The sequence below is a fragment of the Oenanthe melanoleuca genome, chromosome 4A (assembly GCF_029582105.1).
Source record: "Oenanthe melanoleuca isolate GR-GAL-2019-014 chromosome 4A, OMel1.0, whole genome shotgun sequence".
Lineage (NCBI taxonomy): Eukaryota > Metazoa > Chordata > Aves > Passeriformes > Muscicapidae > Oenanthe > Oenanthe melanoleuca.
The window spans coordinates 12,079,634-12,101,341 of NC_079338.1; the positions used below are offsets into that span (position 1 = coordinate 12,079,634).

At 42.6% G+C, this 21,708-nt stretch overlaps 1 protein-coding gene across 5 annotated transcripts in view; it reads left to right on the forward strand.

Moving 5' to 3' along the window:
• KLHL13 (kelch like family member 13) overlaps positions 1 to 5,726 on the forward strand; it is a 79,508-nt gene extending 73,782 nt beyond the window's left edge. For all 5 annotated transcript variants that reach the window (XM_056491433.1, XM_056491434.1, XM_056491436.1 and 2 more), the window contains one exon: positions 37 to 5,726. In XM_056491433.1, coding sequence (XP_056347408.1) covers positions 37 to 524 — 488 coding nt within the window. In that variant the 3' untranslated portion in view covers positions 525 to 5,726. The remainder of the gene's footprint in view (positions 1 to 36) is intronic.
• Positions 5,727 to 21,708: the final 15,982 nt, after the last annotated feature.

Sequence of the window (21,708 nt, forward strand, 5' to 3'; positions counted from 1 at the left end):
ATGAGCACTACTCTAACATGTGTCTTGTTTCTTTAGGGGGAATTACCCATGATACTTTCCAAAAGGAACTCATGTGTTTTGACCCTGACACAGACAAATGGACTCAGAAAGCTCCGATGACGACAGTCAGAGGTCTGCATTGCATGTGTACTGTAGGAGACAAGCTGTATGTTATTGGTGGCAATCACTTTAGAGGAACAAGTGATTATGATGATGTTCTAAGCTGTGAATATTACTCACCAACTCTAGACCAGTGGACTCCAATTGCCGCCATGTTACGTGGGCAAAGTGATGTTGGGGTTGCTGTCTTTGAAAATAAAATCTATGTTGTTGGAGGATACTCTTGGAATAACCGGTGTATGGTGGAAATAGTTCAGAAGTATGATCCAGAAAAAGATGAGTGGCATAAAGTGTTTGACCTTCCAGAATCCCTTGGTGGCATCCGAGCCTGCACTCTCACTGTTTTCCCTCCGGAGGACAATACAGGGTCACCGTCTAGAGAGTCTCCTCTTTCAGCACCTTAGACCAGCCCTTGACTCACAATGTCGTAGTAACACCTCTGCACTGCATCGTGGGGTCTGTTGTTTTTCTTCAGTAGTTTCTGTTAGGCTTAGCCTACAGCATTTCATACAATTACTGGAAAAAAAGAAAAGACTTTGACGTTATTTGTGCTGTTTGTTTGGCCTAGAATGTCTCTCAAGTGGTTAACAAAAAAGGATGTACTGCCCGAGCCAAATGTTTAACAAATGAGAGGGTATTGTCTATGAAATGTATGAACTAGGTACGTTATTAATGTTGTATGTTGGGTGTGAGGTACCTTATAGCTTACATTTGGGAGCCCAGTGAGTCAAATTTGTACTGAACTTGTCACTAAATTTCATGTTGAAATCCTTTTTCCTTTCATTTTTGACTGCAGATTACAAGGGTAGGTAGACCACATCAATGTGAGCGTTCTGAAGGTTGCCAAGGGGCCTGAGCTACCTCCCTCTTTACACAGAGTATTTTTGACATATCTGTTTACCCACCTGACTTTGTGGGTGCTTTCAGAGCATATGAAGTTTCTTAGGCAGAGGGAAGAAATAAAATAATTTTAAAATATTAGCACTGTACAGGAGCAAACCTTGTAGAGGCCAGGAGTTTTTTATTACATATATTGAGTGTTTTTCCGGAGTCAGTTGAATGATGCTTCAAACAAAACATCCTAAACATGTTTAGGTTTTTTAATTTGGTTTTTTTTTTTCAGGAATTGGCTTCCACTTGCATGGGAGCACACACTATTAACAATAGGAATTCAGTGCAGTTATGTATTCTGTTGTATGGCTGTACTGAATATGGGTAGTTAAGGGCTAGAAACAGTAACTTAAGCCACTGAATTTGACCAAATTGTTCCATCTGATCAAATTTAATCTACCTTTCTCCTTTGCTGTTGAGATAACTTACATAATGTGTCCTCTGTATAGTCTCAGTTAATAAGGTTATTTAGCACAAAGTGCAGCTTCAGTAAGAGAGCTGCTTTTGCTCAGTGAACCTGGACTACCACGTTTTACCTTTTGTTCAATAAAACTTTTACCTGCAGTTACCCAGTCTAAGCTACCTCATTAATGTATTTGGTTTTCTTCCTCTGCCTCACTGTCTCCAGGATACGCATTACGTATATCCATGCGGGTAGATGAATTTGCTAGGAAACCAATGCAGAAGTGATCATGAATGGGTACTTTTTGACCTACTTTTAAGAAACTATTTTGGTCTGATGTGTTCATTTTATTGTCAGGGACTGATGAAAAAACAGTCTTAATGTTTTTTTCTTGGAGAACTGCTTATGTGTGCAGCCATGCAAATTCACAGGAATCTTTACCTGCTCCAAAATACAGTGCCCTGCTGACAAACTGCAGCTCTGATTATGCCATTGTGCTTGTTCTGAACTTCCCATCATGTTACAAGTCATTTTGCTGATGAATGCAGTCACAGGGGCATCCTCTGGGGAAAAATGTTTAAACCAGCTTTTTGTGTTACCTATTAATAACAACCAAGTAAAGCTTAATAGACTTTTGTTGGGACTTTGCTATTTCTGTTTTTGTCCCTGCTTGATGCATCAAGCAGCAGGCTTACTGTGGTGTCAGTTTTGGAAGTACTGATATTTATTCTTTGTACAGTTTACTAGTAATAGTCACTACCAAAATCTACGTGTAAGCTTTAGGTTTCATAATTGTTTTGGTTAAAATCAAAAGCAATTCTTCCTCTTTAAAAAATTCAAGTCTCAATTCCACGTGGCTGTTTAAGTTTGTTGCAGATGGAATAGAGGCACCAGAGGATACTCCTGGAAACTGGTCAGTGAAGATAAATTGACTCATCACCCTAAGAATTATTATAAGCATCTTCTTATGCTGTGCAAAGCACTGGATAGAGAAATGTTGCTCTGTCGTTTAAGGATTTGTCAGTCATTTAAGTGTCACATGCTACTAATTTTTTTTCCAGCTCAGAGACCAGATTTTAGACCCTGCTTGAGTTTAAATCCCCCAAAATCCATATTCAGTGTCTCTTATTAATTAAACTGAAAAGTACTTGAAGGAGTTGCAATTCCTTTAGGATGATGTAAATATATCCTGCTCTTTGTATGCTGGGGATGAGGGACACAGTGTTTAGAAGTGGGTATCTTCACTGGTATTCTCTGTTTGGAAGAAGCTTTACATGGGTTCTGATCATTCTGAAGTGGCTTAAAGCCAGGGTGTCAGTTTTGTGCCTGAGCCTTGAATAGCCAGGAGCTGGTATATGGCCACAATGTTGAGGATGTTTTGGTTTGTTTTTTTTTTAAGTGACTCATTATCTGCTATACTTAAAGTGGAAGAATTATTTTTGAACATTTTGTCATCAGTGGATTAAATGTAGTGCTTCAATCAAATTAATCTTTGGTTGTTTTTTTTTTTTTTAATCTCCCTCTGGATTAAAGTGTTTATAATGACATTAGTTAACATTTACTCACTAGGATTGAAAAGCAAACATCAAAGACTTGTCCAAAACTGCAAACTGTTTTCTTCTGTAATGTAGTATAAAATTGCTTGATGCTCACTGTGTCTTTCTTAACCAGAGCATAAGAACCCTTTTCCATCCCTGAATCCACAGCTGTAGGTATGCACATGAATACAGCAAATACCCATCTCCATTTCCAGTCAGGCTGCTTCTGCATAAATCTTGGATTCTCTCATGTTGCAGTTGTAGTACCTAAACCAGAAGAGCATCTGGATAAAAAGCAATTATAGCCATTGGACTTGAATGAAATTAAGACTACATGGTGTGCCAGCTGGGAGAGCCACAGGAGCTGTCTGCCCTCTCCCAGTGATGCAGACACACTGCAAAATTCATTCAGACTTTGCTTTTTTGGTGCCCAATTAGCAGCAAATGCCAAAAGTGCTCACTTCCATATACAATTTGCCCAAAGGCCCATCTGATATCCCTGCAAAACTCAGCACTGGTTCCAGACATCCAAGATGACATTTCCCTTGTTCTGTGTTTTGAGACAGGACAAGAACAATGGGGAAGAAGACCTGGGAAATTCCAGGTTATGCAAAGTTTCTTTGCCCTGTTAACATCAGAGAGTTCATAATCTGCAAATAGTCATTTCTCTGTGATTTCCTCCACCCCTAGAAAGTTGATAAATGTATTCATAATTCAGCTTGTGTATTCTTGGAAATATATAAGCATTTTAAGCTAGTGAAAGGCATGTGCATGTTGCAGGAGTCATGTGTATCCTGTTTCCTCCTGGCTTGCACTTTTCATGGTGTGTGAAGGATTGTGTGCAGTGGTTCCCAGAGATCTGGAGGGAGAGTCAGGCTCTCATGTGGCACTTTATGCTTTCCATGCTCTGTGAAAGTGTTCTGTACTTGCACACCATATGTAGCTTATCGGGTATTTTTTCTTTTGTATCTTAGTTTAAATGTGAATAATGATTCTTTGTGAGCAAATGTAGTCAGAAAAATGTCTTAAAGGGCAGAGTTATACTTTGCTTAATTGATAAGGTTTTTATTCCCATGAGTATTGCAGGACCCGTTCAGCTGTGAAAAAGTGATTGCAGCTTGAGAGCAAGCCAGGAAATCTGGATGGTTTTCCTGCCTGTCACCTGTTCACATGTTCTTGTTGCCAGTCTTTTACAGGTCATTAAGAGAACTTTTCTCAGTCCAAGGCTCTGTATTTTGATGTCCAGCTCTGCTGGACCTGCTGATTACCCACTCTGGGGAAAACGTGGTGGGATGTGTTTTCACAACCTGTCTTACTGAAATAACATGGCTTGTTTTTTTCAGGAATTCCATCGTCATACATACAGGAGTCCTCCAGAGTTCTTTAATGACCTTTAATTGGTATAGACTGTGTAGCCCAGATAACCTGGGAGTGGTGCTACAGCAGGAGCCATAAGTGGCTGGCATTCCTGAGGGGATGGTCTCCTACTATATGTGTTACTTTGGCTCAAGTGCTGGTTTTTTCCCCCATCTTTGGGAGTATTTGTTGCTGCTGTTTGAGTTTTTAACTTTTTATTCATGAAATGAGTAATGCCTCTCTGAGTCTGTATTGGGAGCTAAAAGGTTCAGGTGGCTCATTCAGAGCTTCATGCTATCAGGCTATCCACATGTTTATTAAACCCTTTCTATTTGGAGCTCTGTTTCCTATACGTTTAGGAGAAATCATTTTGCAATGTGAAGAGACCTCAGATGAAAATGTGTTTGGGACTGGAACTGAAATGCATACTGTTTTAGAACGTTTTTTGTCATGGTTTAGAGGTTAGTTTGGACTTTGAGCTCTCACAGACTGAATAGGGAGTGATATATATATTTTATTTTTTTTAATAACTTATAGTTGACTTAAGTGAGTCAAAGTTCAGTTGTTTGTACTTGCTTGCACTCTTGGCTGGCCCGTTGTATTCTCCCTCAGACCACAGTATTCTGTGCATCTGTTTCCTTGTGTAAGAGCACCTCCTGTCTTCCCTACTGACTTTTAATTGAGTTCCAAAAGAAATCTGAGTTGAATTCTTACATCTAAAGTACCTAAAGACCATGTGGAGCTGTGAATTGAGGGCCATGGCTTTGACATTTAATTCCCCACCAGCCCCCCACTGCTTTGCAAGATGTTCCCAAACCCATCTAAAATCTGAGTGCAGGACGCAAATCTCTCAGGCTGAAAATTTTAGTTACCTGGACATCTAAAGACCATGAGAGTATCCTCGTCTCCTTGTGCACATGAGCTGCTGAGTGCTCTGGAAAGGGGCAGACACAGGAACTCCTTGGGTAACCATACTTTTTGTAGGCCTTTGATTCTGCTCCTTCCTCTGTGCCCAGATGGAGATCGTGGGAGGGAGGGTCAGGATTGGGTTGCACTTTCCAGCTCTCAGTAGAAAGGAAGTTTGTTTATTCTCATCTGTCTGCACAGCACTGCAGGAAAAAGAGCTGTAGGAACATTTCAGATTTTAAACATTGTTTTACAGAACAGTATTCATTAATAAAGGAAAAATCAGTCTGTTTTAACCGGTGTTCCTTCTAACCAGGATTGTTTCAAAATACTTGGCTTCTGTTTCATTAACAACTTTGCCTTTACCTCCCTTGTTCAACATTACTGTAAAAAAAATTGCTTGGTTTCTTTTCAATTTGTTTTTCATTGCTTGTAACCTTTTCTTAGAAATGTGGAAATAATTTTCCTTACATGTTTTATGCACCGAAATAAACACACCGTTGATCACCTGAGTCCCCTCCCCATGTTTCTTGCTCAGTGCCTGCCAGTGTATCTTTCCATATTTTTACCCAAACATTTGACAGCTGTCAATAAATACCATCACAGAGTCATAAAATTCCTGCTGATGGGCGCTGCATAGTTGTGGTAAAGAGGGGACATCTCCTTTCTTTAACACTTCTGGAGAAAAATTGCTTTGAAGAACAGTTCTGCCCTGTTTAATACATTTAAATGCAGATTGTTTTGGCCTGTGCTTGTTAACTTTAGTTTTGAATATTTGTCCCTCAGAGATGTAATTGCAATGAGTGCCTAAAATACAGTGCACTTTGTTGAGTGTGAATTCCCTGCTCTTAAATGGGTGAGACACTGGGTGTTGAGGTTTCCTTGGCCCCTGCCTGTGAGGTTCCCTTCCTAGCCAGAAAGACTCATTGAGACTGATGTTCTTCCACTTCAGGGGAACAACCTTGTGGCTAAAGAACCTCTACCAGGTCAGGAGCAGTGAACTTGGAAGGCAAATTAAAGCAGCTTCCTAATTGCAGTTAATGCACAGCCCAAGTTTCCAGAAAGGGGAGAGAGAGCTGCTGTCTCTAAGGCATGTTTTGTCAGGAGTTGAGGATATTAGTAATGAAAGAATTGTTGCTGTAAATAAAGACAATGAAATAAATCCCTACATCTGTCCCCAAAATAGAGATTGCTTCTGTTGACACACCACACTATTAATATTTGACTTTGTGTGTATATGGGATGTCTCAAGTGCTCATATCACATAAGTGATGCCCTAGTTCCCATAAGTCACAGTGTTTTCTATCTAGTCAATTCTGAATAATGTTTTAAAATTACATAGAATATTAGAGGATACACTTTTCTGGGTTTTTTCCTAAGCCTTTTTAAAAGAGTTTTTATGTATCTAGTTATTTCAGCATTACTGCATTTAGTCAACCCCAGAAAACATGAAATGTCAAGTTTTAGTTCATCATTCAGGTCTTCTTGGGTTTCTTACATCTCCTTTTCACTTTACATAGTTTTAAGGAAGGGATGTTTCTTCCTGTGGCAAGAATAAACAAAGAAAAGAAAACATCAGATGCAACTGAATAATAGTGTCTGCTGTCAGCAGCTCTGCCATTTGGGACAATTTTATTATTTAAAATCCTGTCAAATTTATCTTGTGTAATAACCCAGGAGGTTTCCATTTGGCCTGCAGTGACACAGTGCTGGGAAAGTAAAAACCAAATATCTTTGCATTATCCCCTGCTCTGTGACTTTTGTCTTACACAATGGAATAACAATGGGCACTGGCCTGCACCAGGGCACTGAAGCCTCAAATCCCACCCTGCTCCTGTGGGGGGATGGGTCCAGTCCCCACTGTGCCACAGCTGCCCAGAGCCAGGGGCCATCTGTGGCCACCTCTGTCCCAGCTGGGCTCCAGCCCGTGGCTCTGGGAGGCTGAAGGGATGGAGTGTGACTTTGGGAAGGCAGGTGCTGCTGTGCCCCTCTGAGCAGGGACCAGCAGGGCTCCACTGTGGACAACAGAGCTATAAAAATACCTTCATCCAGCTGCAAGCAGGAAGCATTTTCTCTTTTATCTTTGATTGTTCATTAAAATACTTTGAATCTTGGCTCCCTAAAACATAGGAAAAATTTGAGGTGCAATAATTGAATCTAGAGGTCTCTAAGAGCATTTCTGAGTGATCTCATCTAATTTCAGCACTAATCAAGCCACTGATTTTGGAGAGAGTGGAGTTTTCTTCCCCCCCTGCCCTCAGTTTTCTGCCAAGGCCCTAAATATTTCTCAGACATTTTGTGAGTCTGATTCCAGGCAGGCTGGGCTATGCAGAGGTTTAAGCAGTTAGGGACATGACTGAGACCTCTTCATGTCACCACGTATGTGTTCTCTACTTAGGGATGCTGTTGAGAAAAAAGCTGTGACCTTGTTTGCTCTCCCTATCCTTACTTCCTCCCCAAAGAAAACCCATCCTTATTGTAAACCAGCATTTTCATTAGACCAGGCATCAGACTGGGAGTTTTAAAAGATGCTTCACATTCTTCATCTCACTCTTCATTTTTGCTGTCTTTTCAAAATTAAGATGATTTTTTTGTCTTAACATCATGTGGCATGAGAGACCAATGCCATTCAATAAACAGCTGCAGCTTGGAACTTAGGGTTACAGCAGAAACTTCACTTCCTAAAGAATCACATTTCATTTTTCTCTTCCATATTTACACACTTATAAATGTGGACTTTCTGGAATTTTGATAACTTGATAGAGACGACATGTGCCATATGGTCCTCAGGAGAAATTCCAGCTTCCTTAACAGTTCACTGGCTGAAAGGAATAGCAGTCTAAAATCAGCTTTTCAATTAGCAAACAAACTAAAAATTACTGGAGTTTCCTTTTACAGAAGCCTCAGCTCTGAGCCTTCTCCCTATACCCCATGTAGAGCTGACTTTGCAGCATGGAGCCATTACCCTGAGTTCATTGTTACTGCTTTGCCACTGGAAATGGGTCAGGATTAAGCAGAAGAATCTCAATGTATTGCTAAATTTTATGGGCACAGTGGTGGGAGTGGAGAGAGGGACCTGCTGGAAAAAGCCCTGAGTGTTGCAGCTGCTGGGCAAAACCAGTGCCCTGAGAGCAGGAGTGCCATGAACCTCCAGAGAGAGGTGATGTCCAGCAGGGTGGCTCCTCAGCTTCCCAGTAACCAGCACTGCCATTTGTTCAGGTTCTGCATGGGGATGTGGGGAGAGCAGGGCCAGAGTCTGGGAGGGGCAGCCAGGGGCTGGGTCTTGGTCAGAGGGTATGATGCATCTTTATTTTCCTAGTTCCATTTGCTGGAGGAAGAGCTTTTCTCTTCCCTGTTTCTTTTCTAAGCTACCTGGGAAGCCTGCATTCCCTTACACATAAAATGAGAACAAATAATTTATTGCACTCTTCTGAAGTTGGTTGTCAGCCAAGATAGAAAGACTAGTTTTCTCCAACTGTTTATATTACTTATTTTTCTCAAAAGCCCTAACATCTTGTGATCTACTGAAAGAGGATGGGGGCTCAGGTGACATTTTTGATGGCAACAGCAAAGACTATGCTGTAAAGTGGCTGTATTGGCCACCTATGGAAGGCCAGGGAGAATCTCATGACCACTGGTTGTTTTATGAAAACAGCTCTTGAACTGCTGCAAGTAACTGGGTTCATTACAAGAGTAAGTGAATGAAAGTCTGCTGTGATCAAATATCTAGTGCAGGCTGCCCCTCCTGCCTCTGAACTCATCCCTGTTGTTTAATGCCTCTGCAAAATGCTGTGCATGGCTGCTGTGATGGGACCATCAGTCCCTGAACCAACCTGTGCTGCTCTTGCTGAAGGTGGGATGCCTCTTGTTCAACTTCTCGGTTCTACTCTCTAACTGTGAACTTCATCCATATGATTTGATAGCCTTCAGTGAAAACACTTCACCAGAGTAGTAAGTAAAGCCATCTGCTGAGGCTTGTGATCCCATTGTCTGCAGATCCTGGACAGCACATTCTCAGATGTGTGGTACTGAGGGATAGATATTGGATGGTCCAGTGCACCTTTCAAAACTGAGTAGTATTTTAGAAAGACCCCATCAAATGAGTCTAAAGTAGATTCTTCTCTGAATGTGTTACCTGTTGCTTGATTGGGGGAGGGTTTTGAGATGGTTTTGAGCAGGTTTTTCATTAAAGCATTGTAATGTAAAGACCCTGGTAAGAGAGACCCCAGGTATCTGAATTTGCCAACACCAGAAATTCTTATTTAGGTTTGTTAGAGAGTTCCTCAGTTTTCTGTTTGCTCTCCCAGTCCTGACTCCTTTGCTTGGAAAACAGACAGATGACTCCATATCTGACAGCTCTGAATACTGGAGGAGTTTCCCCACAGGCAGCTCTGCTCCTGCAGCTCAGAGCAGCTATGGGACTCTGCTCCTGTTCCCATAGCACTGCTGGAGTGGCACCAATGACAAGGTCACAGCACACAAGCAGAACTTCAAAAAAATTTTCAGTAACTCTGCTAATGATAGTGGAACTGAGCAGGAAATGTTCCTGTCTGAAGGAGCTGGGCTGCAGAAAACCCTCTACTTTTTCTCTATAGTTGAACAGAAACTGGGTTTACTCCTAAGTGCATCCTGTTTTGAAACCAACCCTTGTGTGGACTTGCAGGGGTTAATGCCCATCTCCACTGTCAGATGGAAACTTCCAGGGCTGGTGGGGATGATGGAGCGTGCAGAGGAGCTCGAGGGCCCCTTGTGTGTTGTCTGCTGTGCTGTCTGCTCTGTATTTAGGCTGTCTTGTCTTGCTAATCACATCACATCTGTCAGCTCTCTGTGGCTAGAAACAAATTGTAAACAAGATGTCAAGGTGGAGTGGGATGAATTGTTTTAAAAAGGGGACAAAAAAATCAAACCATCTTGAATGACTAAAAAAATATTGGGTAAATAGCAGCTGAATGTTCCTTCTGGAAATTATTTTTAGTGCATGTTTTATCACAGCTAATGATTTATACATGAACATTTGGTTGTAAAGATGTGCACCACAGTGGCAAAGCTAAAGCAGTTTCGTCCTCTCCTTCTCAAGGCCTGTAGCAGGTACTTTATCTTTTTTCCACCATTAAGACACTGGAAAGGGCTGCAGCAGTTTAGCAGCAACGTTTTTCTTGCAAACACTACAACCCTACCAGCCAACACCAGCAGCATTTGCCCTGTTCACACCTTGCAGAATGTCTGATATTTCTGTGCTTTATTTACCAGTTATGTCCAGAAGCAGGACTCTGGTAATATGATCACAGACAATATAAGAGAGAATATGTCCTGTAGGCACAGAGGAAAGATTTACAGTTCACTTATTCAGTAGAAGTTACTTTGGTTGCTAACTAGAACTAATTTTATTTACTTCTTAGAATTTCTATCACCAATAATTGTGTGTTCTCAGCTGAAAAACGTGATGAACAGGAAGGTTGTAACAGAGGAACTGTCCTTCCTCAGTTGAAGAAGACACAATATTAAATATTCAGATGCTATAGTTTATGTTAATTTAGGGTTAATTTAGGGCCAATTTTCCCTTCAGCTCCAGTGAATGATGCGGAATCAGGTGAAATGTTTGTGTGTGAATCACAGATCAGATTTATGTGTCTTGATGGAAAGTTATTGCAAATAATTTTAGGCTTAAAAAACAAATCTGGAGCATGTTTCCAGCATTACTATAGGCATATGAACAAGTTTTGGTTGTGGCCAATAGTCCCCAATAGGGACTGAACAGTTTTCACCAAAACAATTTGATAAAATTACAGGTAAAATGAATTTTATGAAAGCTGCACTGATTTTTAAAGAAATGTTAGGAAAAAATTGCTTATCTTTCAGCCTGTTTAGAAGGTTCTAAGGGTTTTGCTGCTTAATAGTGGTGAAGGTCAGGGGAGCATTCAGGTCTCTAAACACCCTTTGGCAAAGCTGCTGGTACCTGAGAGCTTCATCCCCCTCTTGGGCACAGCTTCCTCCAGGCAGGGGAGTATGTTGCCTGCAGGCTCTGCTTCCAGCTGTGACAGGGGCTGGATTCAGCAATTTTGAGTTGCCTCTGATGTTACCAGCTGCTCCTCAAAAGCTGTGCCTTTCGTTTGGGTGATGGACAGGGAGGGAAAAAGGGAGATCCTGACCAGCCCTGTTACCAGCATGCTCACGGGAAATGCTTTGTATGGTCTTAAGAATTTCCACTTGTTTGCTTTAACACTTCTGTAAACATATTTTTTAGCAAATTGAGCCTTTATGTGGAAAGGGAATACAGGGCCCATGCTGCCCTCACAGGCTGGAGATCTTCTGTGGGAGTGATGTGACAGCATGGAAAAATATTCAACAAGAAACTGTCTGTAATTCAGGGCCAGCATCTTGTGGTGAAGAGACATTGGAAAGCTGTGACTTAAACAAGAACTGAGCCTGACACGGGTGTAGAGCTCTTCAGCAAGGTGGTGATTGCAGGTGACACAACCCTGCCAGGTCAGTGCAGCTCCTGTCAAGGACCTTCAGGATGTGCCATAAAGGGAACAAAAGAGTGTAGCTGTGGGCACGATGCGTGGTCTGAGCACAGGGAGGAGTAGGGGCTAATTTATACCAGCACAAGATTATTGCTGGGTTTTGCATGTAGCGGTCTGGTGGTTCTTTTGTATTCTCACAAGAAAATAACTGATTGCTCTGACTGTTTTTACCCATCAGAAAGGCAGAAAGCCATTGTTTAATTTCTTTGATGTATTTTTCATGTATATTAGTCTGCGCTGTTGTATTAAATAAGAGTCACCATGATTTGCTAATGAGAATCACTGTATTCCCAGGGACAAACCAAAAGTATTTTTAGCAAGGGGATGAGGTCACTGAGAGGATACATGGTTGACTTAACTATTGCTATTGAATATACAGACATTTTGCAAAGGATTAGACATTCTAAATCCAGTGACCTTCCCAAGTAGGATAACTACCACTTTGAAATTATATTTAATTGTCCACTCTTGACTTTTATGTCATTTAGTGTGTCTAGCCATGCTATTAGTGACTTACATCAGGAAAGGCCTGCTGTGACCTTACAATACACAAGCCTCTAGACAGTTCCTCTTCATCCTTCTCTCTGGGCAGTCTGTCGTTCAGAAAGAAAGGCCTGGCATAAAGGAAAATAAAATTTAGCTGTACCAGTGGGGGAGGGAGGGGCAAAATCAAAGGCTATTTTTATGTGTAGAAGAGCCCTTGAGACTGATGGTTTTGGAATATCTGGATGTGTCTGATGGTCTGGAGCCCCCTGAGCTCAGGATCCAACCTATCTCAGACAAGGTTCTGAAGCTTTTGTAGAAATGAACTTGCTTTAAGGCCAAGAGATCTCTGGGAAAAAAAACCAAACAAACTAGGAATGGGGATTAAAATACTTTCTTTAAAAAAATTAAACCCAGAGGTTTAGCAGTAACTACAAAATGGGTTAATTCCCAATTGGAGTTGCTTCTCCCTAAGCATCTGATGGCGTGAGAGCTGACACACAGCGCTCCCATCGAACGGCACTAAATGAACTCCTGATGGCTTTTCTCTCCAGCAGGATTACAGCGGCCTCCCCCAAATGAAAGCTGCCTTTTTTCATGTAAGGAGTGCAGCAGCAGAACTTGCTGGCATGGTGAGCAAGCTGATCAGATGACTAATGGCCCTCGGTCATGGAAATGATCCTTGAGGGCTGGTTGCAAATGCTCAGTGGTGATGAGTGCATCTACCTACAGCAGAAGGACCAGCATTGCAGAGAGTGAGGCCCCGGGATCCCAGCTGTCCCCAGGAGGAACAGCTCTGCTTCTCTGAGGCCCTAGTCCTGGGGGAAGAGGCTGCAACTCAAGCACCCATCCCTGTCCATTGGGAGCAAGAGTCCTGGCTCTGGGAGAGAGGGGAACGTGAAGATCATGGGCATGGCAGACTCAAGGCAGCAATCTGCCACAGCTGCCATCGTGTGGGGCACAAGCAAAGGGAGCAAAGTCACCAGGAGCACGAGTTTTAAATAATGTCAATATGCTCTCTACTTGAGAGATTGCTTTATGTAATTGCTCTGGGGCCCCGGTGGTCCTTTTGCTTAAGGTGGATGCACTCGTAATTGCTAATCAATTGGTAAATATCAGTATTATGATTTTTTTTTTTTGTGTCAGCACAGGCACAGACACAGGCACAGGCACAGGCACAGGCACAGGCTGCTCCTCTGCAGCTGCTGACTTGGATGGAGCCTGGGACTTCAGCAGGAAAAATGATGAAAGGACCTGCACTGCCCAAGCTGCTCTTCAGGTAGCTCATGGGTACACATTAAATCATGAAAATCCCAGCAAGCTGCCAGCTAAAGCAATGCCTGTGGGATCTCTGGGGGGAAAGTGCCATGACCAGTCATCAATCATTGTGTAGGGTTTTGCTAAGATAATTTTAATTCTCTTCCTTCAGGTGAGAAGACCAGAGCCCATGAGAGGGATGGTGTGAGCAGGGTCACCTGCTGCCTGCAGCAGGGAGAGAGGGAGAGCTGACCCAGCTGAGCAGCTCCACAGTGGGAGGCAAGACTGAGTCTGCCTTGATGGGAAGGAAAAAACAGAATGTGTTAGAAATCTAAAAAAGTGAAGGGAAAAAAGGAGCAGTAACAGAAGAAAGGGAGTATTCAACAAAAGGGAAAGATGTGCAGGAGAAAAGGTTCTTTGATATCTTTCCAAGGATGTCCCAGGTGATGGACACATCAGGCAGCATGCTCTCTGCCCTTGGATGCTCCCCCTCTGGCATGACACCAGCTCCCAAATCATGCTTTGCAGAATCTCAGTGGTCTGGGATTTCTGATCTGTGTGTTGGTAATACTAGGGAGGACAACCACAGTGGGCACACAGTGGGCAGGCTGCACCTTCCCAGTGCTGAACTGGGAGCCAGATAGATAGAACCAGAGCTCTGGTTCCCTCTGGTCTCTGCACTTGTTGTGGTTGTGAATCTCACACTTCAGGTCACAGTGATATTGTCACAGGCAACAAAAAGTACTAATAAAGAAAATAAATCAATGTCAAAATCCATGGTTCTAATTACTCATATGGTATGACACCCCAGAATTGTAATTTCCAATTTCATCTTCTCTGTCTGACCGCACACATGAATTCATTCAAGTAGCAAGGAAGAAATTAAGCATTAATTTTATAAAAAGGAAAGGCTACTGAGGATTTAAATTAGATTTTTAAATTAAGCATCAGCCTGTAAGAAGTCTTTTTCAGTGTTCCCAGCTTGTGTTGTTAATTCCCTACAGGAATAAAACAAAATGGTATCAAATGTCTGGCAAGGCGCCAAGGACTACCGCGCAGGACAGGAGACAGCCGAGCTGGAGCATCTGGAGGTGCTGGCAGCAGTAGGTGGGTGGGCTCAAGGCATGGCCTGGGCTGAGCATCATCCTTCATCCTCCACCAGGGCTGTACTTGGCAGCGAGGTATTGAGGCTGGCATATCAGGTTTTAAATGGGGCTTTAAAAATCCTTTCTCTAATGGAGCGCGCGATTGTGCTCGGTAATTAAAGATCGCGGTCCCGGCGGCCCCGCCTGTGGAGAGGGAGGCAGACCCCGAGTGCCTCTGCTCGCTGCCCTCTTGTCTTCCTGGCGTGGCTGAGGAGGCTGCAGAGACCTGTCACAGCGCAGATAAGGACAGAAGCAAATTAAGATTTAGGAATTTCTTCTGGGACCTTCCCAGGCAAAAAGAGGTTTTTAATTGGTTTTCAATTCTGCGGCAGCCAGAGGTCTTTAATTAGGTTTTACATCATTCTCTGTTATCGCTCTCCTTTTCTATGTTTAGCCCACTGTGATTTGGGTTTCTTTAAAGAGATAAAAATTTACTATTTGTCTTTTTTTTTTTTTTTTTTTCAAAAATCAAGGTGGTGAGTGATTTCATGTAGATGCTAATCAGAAAATGAATTGTTGAAACTTAAGCCTGCTAAAGACAATACTTTAGTCTAATGCTGCTATATTTAGCTTGTCTGGTAAATGTAGTATTAAAAGTCTGATAACTTTATTTTTAATTATGCTTTTTCTCCTTGTACTATTTAGCTGGCAAACTGGCTTTAAAGTTTTCAACTGAAGCTCCCTTTTTTAAACTTTCCCAATTTTTAAAATCTTAAAAACAGCCTTACCCTGCTTTGCAGATTTCTGCTGTAGCATTGACACTCCACAGAGTTAATTTTGGCAAAAATACAAGAAATAGAAGTATGTTGTATAAGCCTTAATCAATTTTTAAGAGGAGCTGCTGTTCTGCAGAATGATACCTGAGGCTGGTGGGTGCTGGCTTTCACCCAGGCTGGTGAATGGACCAGCTCCAAATCCCATTCCCTGTGCCCAGTGCCTGGGGCAGCACAGCCTCTGGGAGGTCAGCCCAGACCAAAACCTTCCAAAATCAGTAAAAATGGTACTTCTGTCCTGGGCAGACCTAGGGTTGGACCACAATACTCTGCTAAGAGTCCAGGTGGTGGATGATTGCTCAACTGCAGATAATATATTTGTTAAAATCCAACCAACCAACCAAGGGTGGAACCACACTGTCACTCATCCTGTCTGGCTGAAAATGAACAAACTCCAAAGACGAAATTATTTTCTGGGTGTTTCCATCGATTTAACTGCAATTACTAGGAGTGAGTGCTGCTCTGCTATATGCATGTTGTCATGAAATAAACTTATTAGTAGATGGGGAGATTTGTCTCTGTATACTGATCTTCTCTATCCCCAAAAGCATTTTTTATGCCCAAAATCTGCAATGGTTTTGGAAGTTGCTCTCTCCTGTGCTCACATCTGGGTGTCTTAGTAGTGCAGTTGTCCTTAGTCATGGTACAGGCAAAAAAATGTGGGTGAATCTGTGAGTGAAGATGAGCCTGGGGAGCTTCTTGGAAGAAATGCCCTGCTCAGGGGAGTATCTTGTCTTCATTGAGAAGATGCAGCACCTAGCTGGGGTGAAACTGCAGCTGCAGTACCCCATGGATGCTGTTTTCCTCCTCGTGACCAACACTGCCATTTTGGTAACACTTCCAGTCCCCACAGCTTAGACAAAACCCTGGATTCCTTGGGCATGGGTCCCCTGTGCTGGACCCACATCACCTGTGCCTGTTCAGCTCCCAGCAGTACAAAACAGGAGGTTAAGCCCAATTGCAATAAAGGCTTATGTTAATAAATGAATTATAGCACAAGGGCTTTATCCAGAGGAGGGAAAAACCCAAATCTGTGGTTAAATCACATTAGTTCCACTATTTCAAGTTATCATTTAAAACTATTATTTGATCTGCATGGTAGAAGTTGCTGGCTTTGCTAGTAATTCCCTTGAAGAAAGGCCTTTACATGTGCATTTGGGTGCTGCAGGGAGATGCTGCTGCCTCTGGCTTGTGGAATGGGACAGGTCTTGTGCTTTAACACTGTTGAACATGAGACAGATAATGAATCTGTGTTCATTAGTCAGCATCCATGGCTATACAGTTTGTTCCTCCCTCTCTCCAGGGTCTTATTCTCCATGCTCTCTGATGGATTTTCTCTCAGGATAGTCCCAGTTCAGCACAGCTGCCTGCTATACTGAACACATCTGGGCAGCAGGAAAAAGTTCCCTGAATTTGTCTCCACTTTTGTTCCAAGGAGGAGTTCCCTTCCCCTCAGTGCTCTCTGGGAGGTTCAGTGCTTCCCAACACCTTGAGAGTAGCTTTGTCAGTGCCTCCCTGCCTGTGTTTCAGCCACTCATTACTGCTTAGGGGCTGCAGGGAGGATCAGCATTAAAATGGATAAAAATCTGTATTTGACAAGGGAGAGGCTCTGGATTGTATGTGCAGTGTGTTGAACAAAGGGCTGATGGATGACCAAAATGTTGACAGTGCTGCTGGTGTTCCTTGGGGCTGCTCTATCTAAGGGATCAGTTTGGAGGGTAGATTTCCTTGGACAAAATTAGCAAATTGAGTGTGCTGAAAAGTTCTGGGTGTTTTGCTTTCTATCCTGGGAAATGTTTCCAGAGGAGCGGATGCTCAGCAAAATCTGTTGCTCGATGCTGACTCCACAGCTGATCCAAAATAGCAGTAATCTTTCCATAGATATTTATAAAAAGATTTTCATGCTAAAAAAAATAATGTGGAAATACTTTCATTAATTTCTGTTTATGTCCTGTCTTGTAAATTCTTTCCTTTTTTGGCCTGCTTTGAAAACTGCGGTATTTTCAGTTTAAAAATTCAATGGGAAAGAGTGAAAAATTCCACCTGTTTTTCTTCTTTTTCTCTGTGAAAACTGCAGTTTCTGATGAGCAGATGTTCTCCACCAGATGACAGAGGCTGGGTGGCTCTGCCTGCCCTTGGAAGAGCTCAGGAGTCTCTGTGTCCCAGATTGCTGCAGTTTGGGATCCTGCTCAAGTCCCTCAGCTCGCCTTGAAGTTGCAGAGGGATTGGGATGCTTTTGGAGGTAAAACCATCACCTCCCCTCAGCCAGACACTAATCCTGCTCTGGAGAAATCCTGCAGTGGCAGTGGGAGGGTGCCTGCATCCCCCATGCTGCATCTGGGTGTCAGGGAGCTCCTGTCTGAGCCTCGGTCCCCCAGCCCAGGCTGAGGTGCTGCTGCTTTAGGGATGAGCTGTGTTTGTCTCAATGTTTGTCTCCACTGTCAGGTGAAGGTATGGGAGCACAATGACCCCAGCATAAATGGGAGACATTAAAATTAATGGGGTTTGTTCCTGTAATAGGCAGGTGATTAGGGTGAGTGCTAAGCTTGTCTCACTGTGGTGCTCTGGTCCAGAAGATGCCCTGGCTGAGCCCTCCTGCCACTGGGGCAGGATCTGCCTCAGGTGCCTGTCCTGGCTGTGCCACTGCTCCTGCTCACCCCTGTCCCAGCTGAGCTGAGAAAAACCTGCAAACTTCCAAGGGTGATCACAGGAAGGTCACTGCAGGGCCTAATGGCTTGGTGCAGGACTTGCTGTCAACCCTGTGTGGACTACACCCTTTGTACCATTTGAGCCTTTTTAGTGCACCCTGTGAGAGACAGCTGTGAAGACACAGGCTTCAGCATCTGGCATTATAAAACCCCTTTTTCCTCTATTGCTTGGTTATTTAGAGGTGATGTGTTTCTGAGAGCAAATGAGAACATCTGATACTCCTTGTCCTGAACAGAGAAGCTCAAAAGCCACCTGGGGGCCAGGCTCAGCCCCAACAGCAGCAATACACTGACCTGTCCAGGGCTGGTTAGCCTGGCACCAGCCTGGGCAGTGATTGAATGCTGAGTCACATGCACTGAAGACACTTCAGAGCAATTCTGATAGCTCTTCAAGAGCGATGGTTCTGGTAGAGTGGCTTTTGATTTGTTCTTGGCCCATACATCTCTTCAGAATGGTGGTAGAAATTGCTTCATTATGAACCATTTCACTGCAGCAGACTTCAAAAGCTTTGGAATTAAAATCAAATTGCACTGTTGATTGCTTTTCTTTTTCCCCAGATCTTGAGTCTTCAGGAGCTGAAGTACATTTTTTTTCTTCCTTCACATGGGCCTGTGTCAGTGATCACCTCAATGCTCGATGTAGAGCAGAGCTGAGCCAAGTTGTGCCTCTTTGCAAGGTATTCTCTGTTTTATCTGTACCAGTCCTTCTGATGTCACTTGTTCTCTGACTCTCAGTTTCAAGGTTTTAGAAGGAAAAAAGCCTGGTAATACAGTGCAGTTTTACACAGGTTTGATGTTACGTCGTGACACAGCTCTACATGAGCTTGGCATGTTCCTTGAAAACCACAGCTGCTTCATGGACCAGGTTCCTTAATGACATCCATGAACTGGAGTGTCATCACTGGTAATGCCCTTGCTCTGAGAAGTCTCATTTCAGCACAGCCTGCTGGTAATCCCAATGGAGCTGGTTCCTACTCTTAATTCCCAGCCATTCTGTCTTCAAGCAGTAACTCACTTAAGGAGATTTCACTGACTGCCCCACTCTGGATAGGTGAGGACAAGTGTGTTTCCCCAGTCCAACAAGGAAGCTTTCTTATAAGGAATCATGTGCTATTGGTCAGTCATGATTTCCCATGGATGAAAATAAATAGCATTTTAGTTTGTTTCCCACTTGTTTTTATCCTGTTGTCTTACAGCTGATCATTACATTCTGATAGAAGAACAGAAATGCTGTTTTGCTAATCAGACTTATCACAAATGCCCAGCCTCCCCGGTATTGACAATTAGCAAGTGTTTTTCAGATGGAGGTGATTGTCCAATATGAGAACATCGATAAAGCAATAGGGTGATTAACAAAACACTGAAAATGTATGGATAAATCTGAAGCTGTCTGATCAGGCTCTTCACAAAGCAAGCAAGCAAATAATAAGGTTAGTCAGAGGACAGATCCATCACCATCATGAAATCAAATTGGTTTTTATAGGATTGTGTGATTGAAAAGATTCTTGTGGGATGATCTGGCTGGAGGCCAATGAGATGTGACTGAAGGTGTTTGGAAGACTGCAGCTTCTTCACTGTAGCCTGCAGGAATTACTTGGAGCAAGAAGGTAGTCAATACCCACGTACATCTGCTGTTCATGCTGCCTGTAAGTCATCTAATCTCATATGTGCATCTCTTCAAGGGTATTTCTTGGTTCTCTGCACTGAGATCAACAGGAAAAGATATGCCTTAATAAGAGTTTGCATTGATTCCTGCACCAGAGAACTGCTGAGGGGATGGCAGGCTGTGCTGTGCCAGCACTGCTGCCCCAGAAGCGTGGTGTGGGCTGTTTGGGGGAGTGGTGTTGGTCAGCAATAGGAAGAGGATTACAAGGAAGCCTGGATTAAACTTCTGCCCAGATAAAGCTAACGACTGTATCTAAGCATAGTGCAATTTCACAGTGCAATTTTGCCTTCTTACTGGCTGCTTTATGTGATCCTGTATCAGGTACCTTTGGTCTCTGGAGAGTTGGCCATCTTCCTTTAGAGCCTGTTATTTTTCTGCAACTCTCTGCTTTAAGTGTGTTTCTGGATCTAGCCACCTATCTCTGACCAATTTATATATTTCAGTCTATATGATTTCCTAGATAACTTCCTGGCATGAATGAGAAATTTGATGATACACAGACCACATGGATTGTCTGATCCTAAGTTTTCTCACTCCAGAAAGCAGGGAGGTGATTTCAGGTATCAGCTATTCTTGCTGTTGTCTCTGTCTCTGTTTGTTTCTTGCCAAGGGCTGGAATGTGGGTTGCTATTGTCTTAGGCTGCTGTTTGGAAGTATCTGTTCCATACCTAATTATGTATGAAATCAGACTGGATTTTTAGACACTTTGAAGTTTTTACAAGCATGACACAGAGTAAGAATAGTACAGAAATAGACCAATATTTCCCCCTACTTTGAAGTTACTAAATGTACATCTAATTACAAAGTCATTAAGACACAGTCACCACAATATGTCTCTTCTGAACATAGTTTTCAAGCAGTATAAATACTCTTAAATATGAAGCATTTCACAAATAGGAGAGCAGGAGCTGTGAAGTTGGGCTCTCTGTGCAGTCTGAATTTTATACTAACTTCAAGTTGCTTTTCTGTGAGCGACAGCATTACATAAAACATCAAAGCCTTTCTGTGTGCTGCATGGAAAAAAAGATCTACCTGCTTAAAAAAGCAGAATCCATGATGGAAGACATTGCTTAGTTGTCTGTTTCTACAACTTTTCCTAGTCTTTTTTTAGTAATAATTTATTTATAAGTTGTGGGATTAATGCCTGAGCTGCTTTAAAATGAGGACCTGGGGATGCTCCAAGGTTAACAATCACATATTTTTCATTTTCGTAATGTTCTATCAGTTAATAAAAGCTATTGCACCCAGTGATAACAGTTACCCAGAACAACAGATAATTGAATAGGTTTAATGGAGCTTTGATTTCAAAATACTTGCCTTGAATGACAATATGCAAAGTTAAATAAATGATGGATGAGCAAGATTAAATGGAACAGAACTCTAATCTGCCTTACATAATATAAGGAGACATTAATATAATTCTAAATACCTATAGTTAAAGGCTATGAATGTCATAGTCAAGGAGAACATGATGCCACTGGCAAACCTTAATTTGTGATCTGGGCACAGTTTTGCACAAGAAGGAGCCCCTGAGCAAGCTGGATTTGGGAGCTGAATGCCTCAACACATCCATAGGAAAGGACACACCTCTTCTGACTCAATGGTAGCAGCTCATGGACACGTGGGTTAATTTTGGGTTAAAACTCAGGTCCTGTTGGGTTCCTCTAGACTTTTACTCTGCTCCCACCCCCCCATCCACTAGGTCCTCAGTGTTACAGGAGTTCTGTCTTTCATAATGGCCACTTTTGGAAGATGTATGAGATTTCAGAAGAAATCCTTAAATTACCTTTTTTAAAGCCCTTGGGGTGTGGAGAGAGCTGCTGAAACAAGGTGCTCTTACCCCACTGCCGATTTAAGCAAAGGCTCTCAGCATCATTTTGGAAATGATGCAAGGTTGGTGAACCTGGCAGTGCTTCAAAACTATTTTAAGAGATCCAT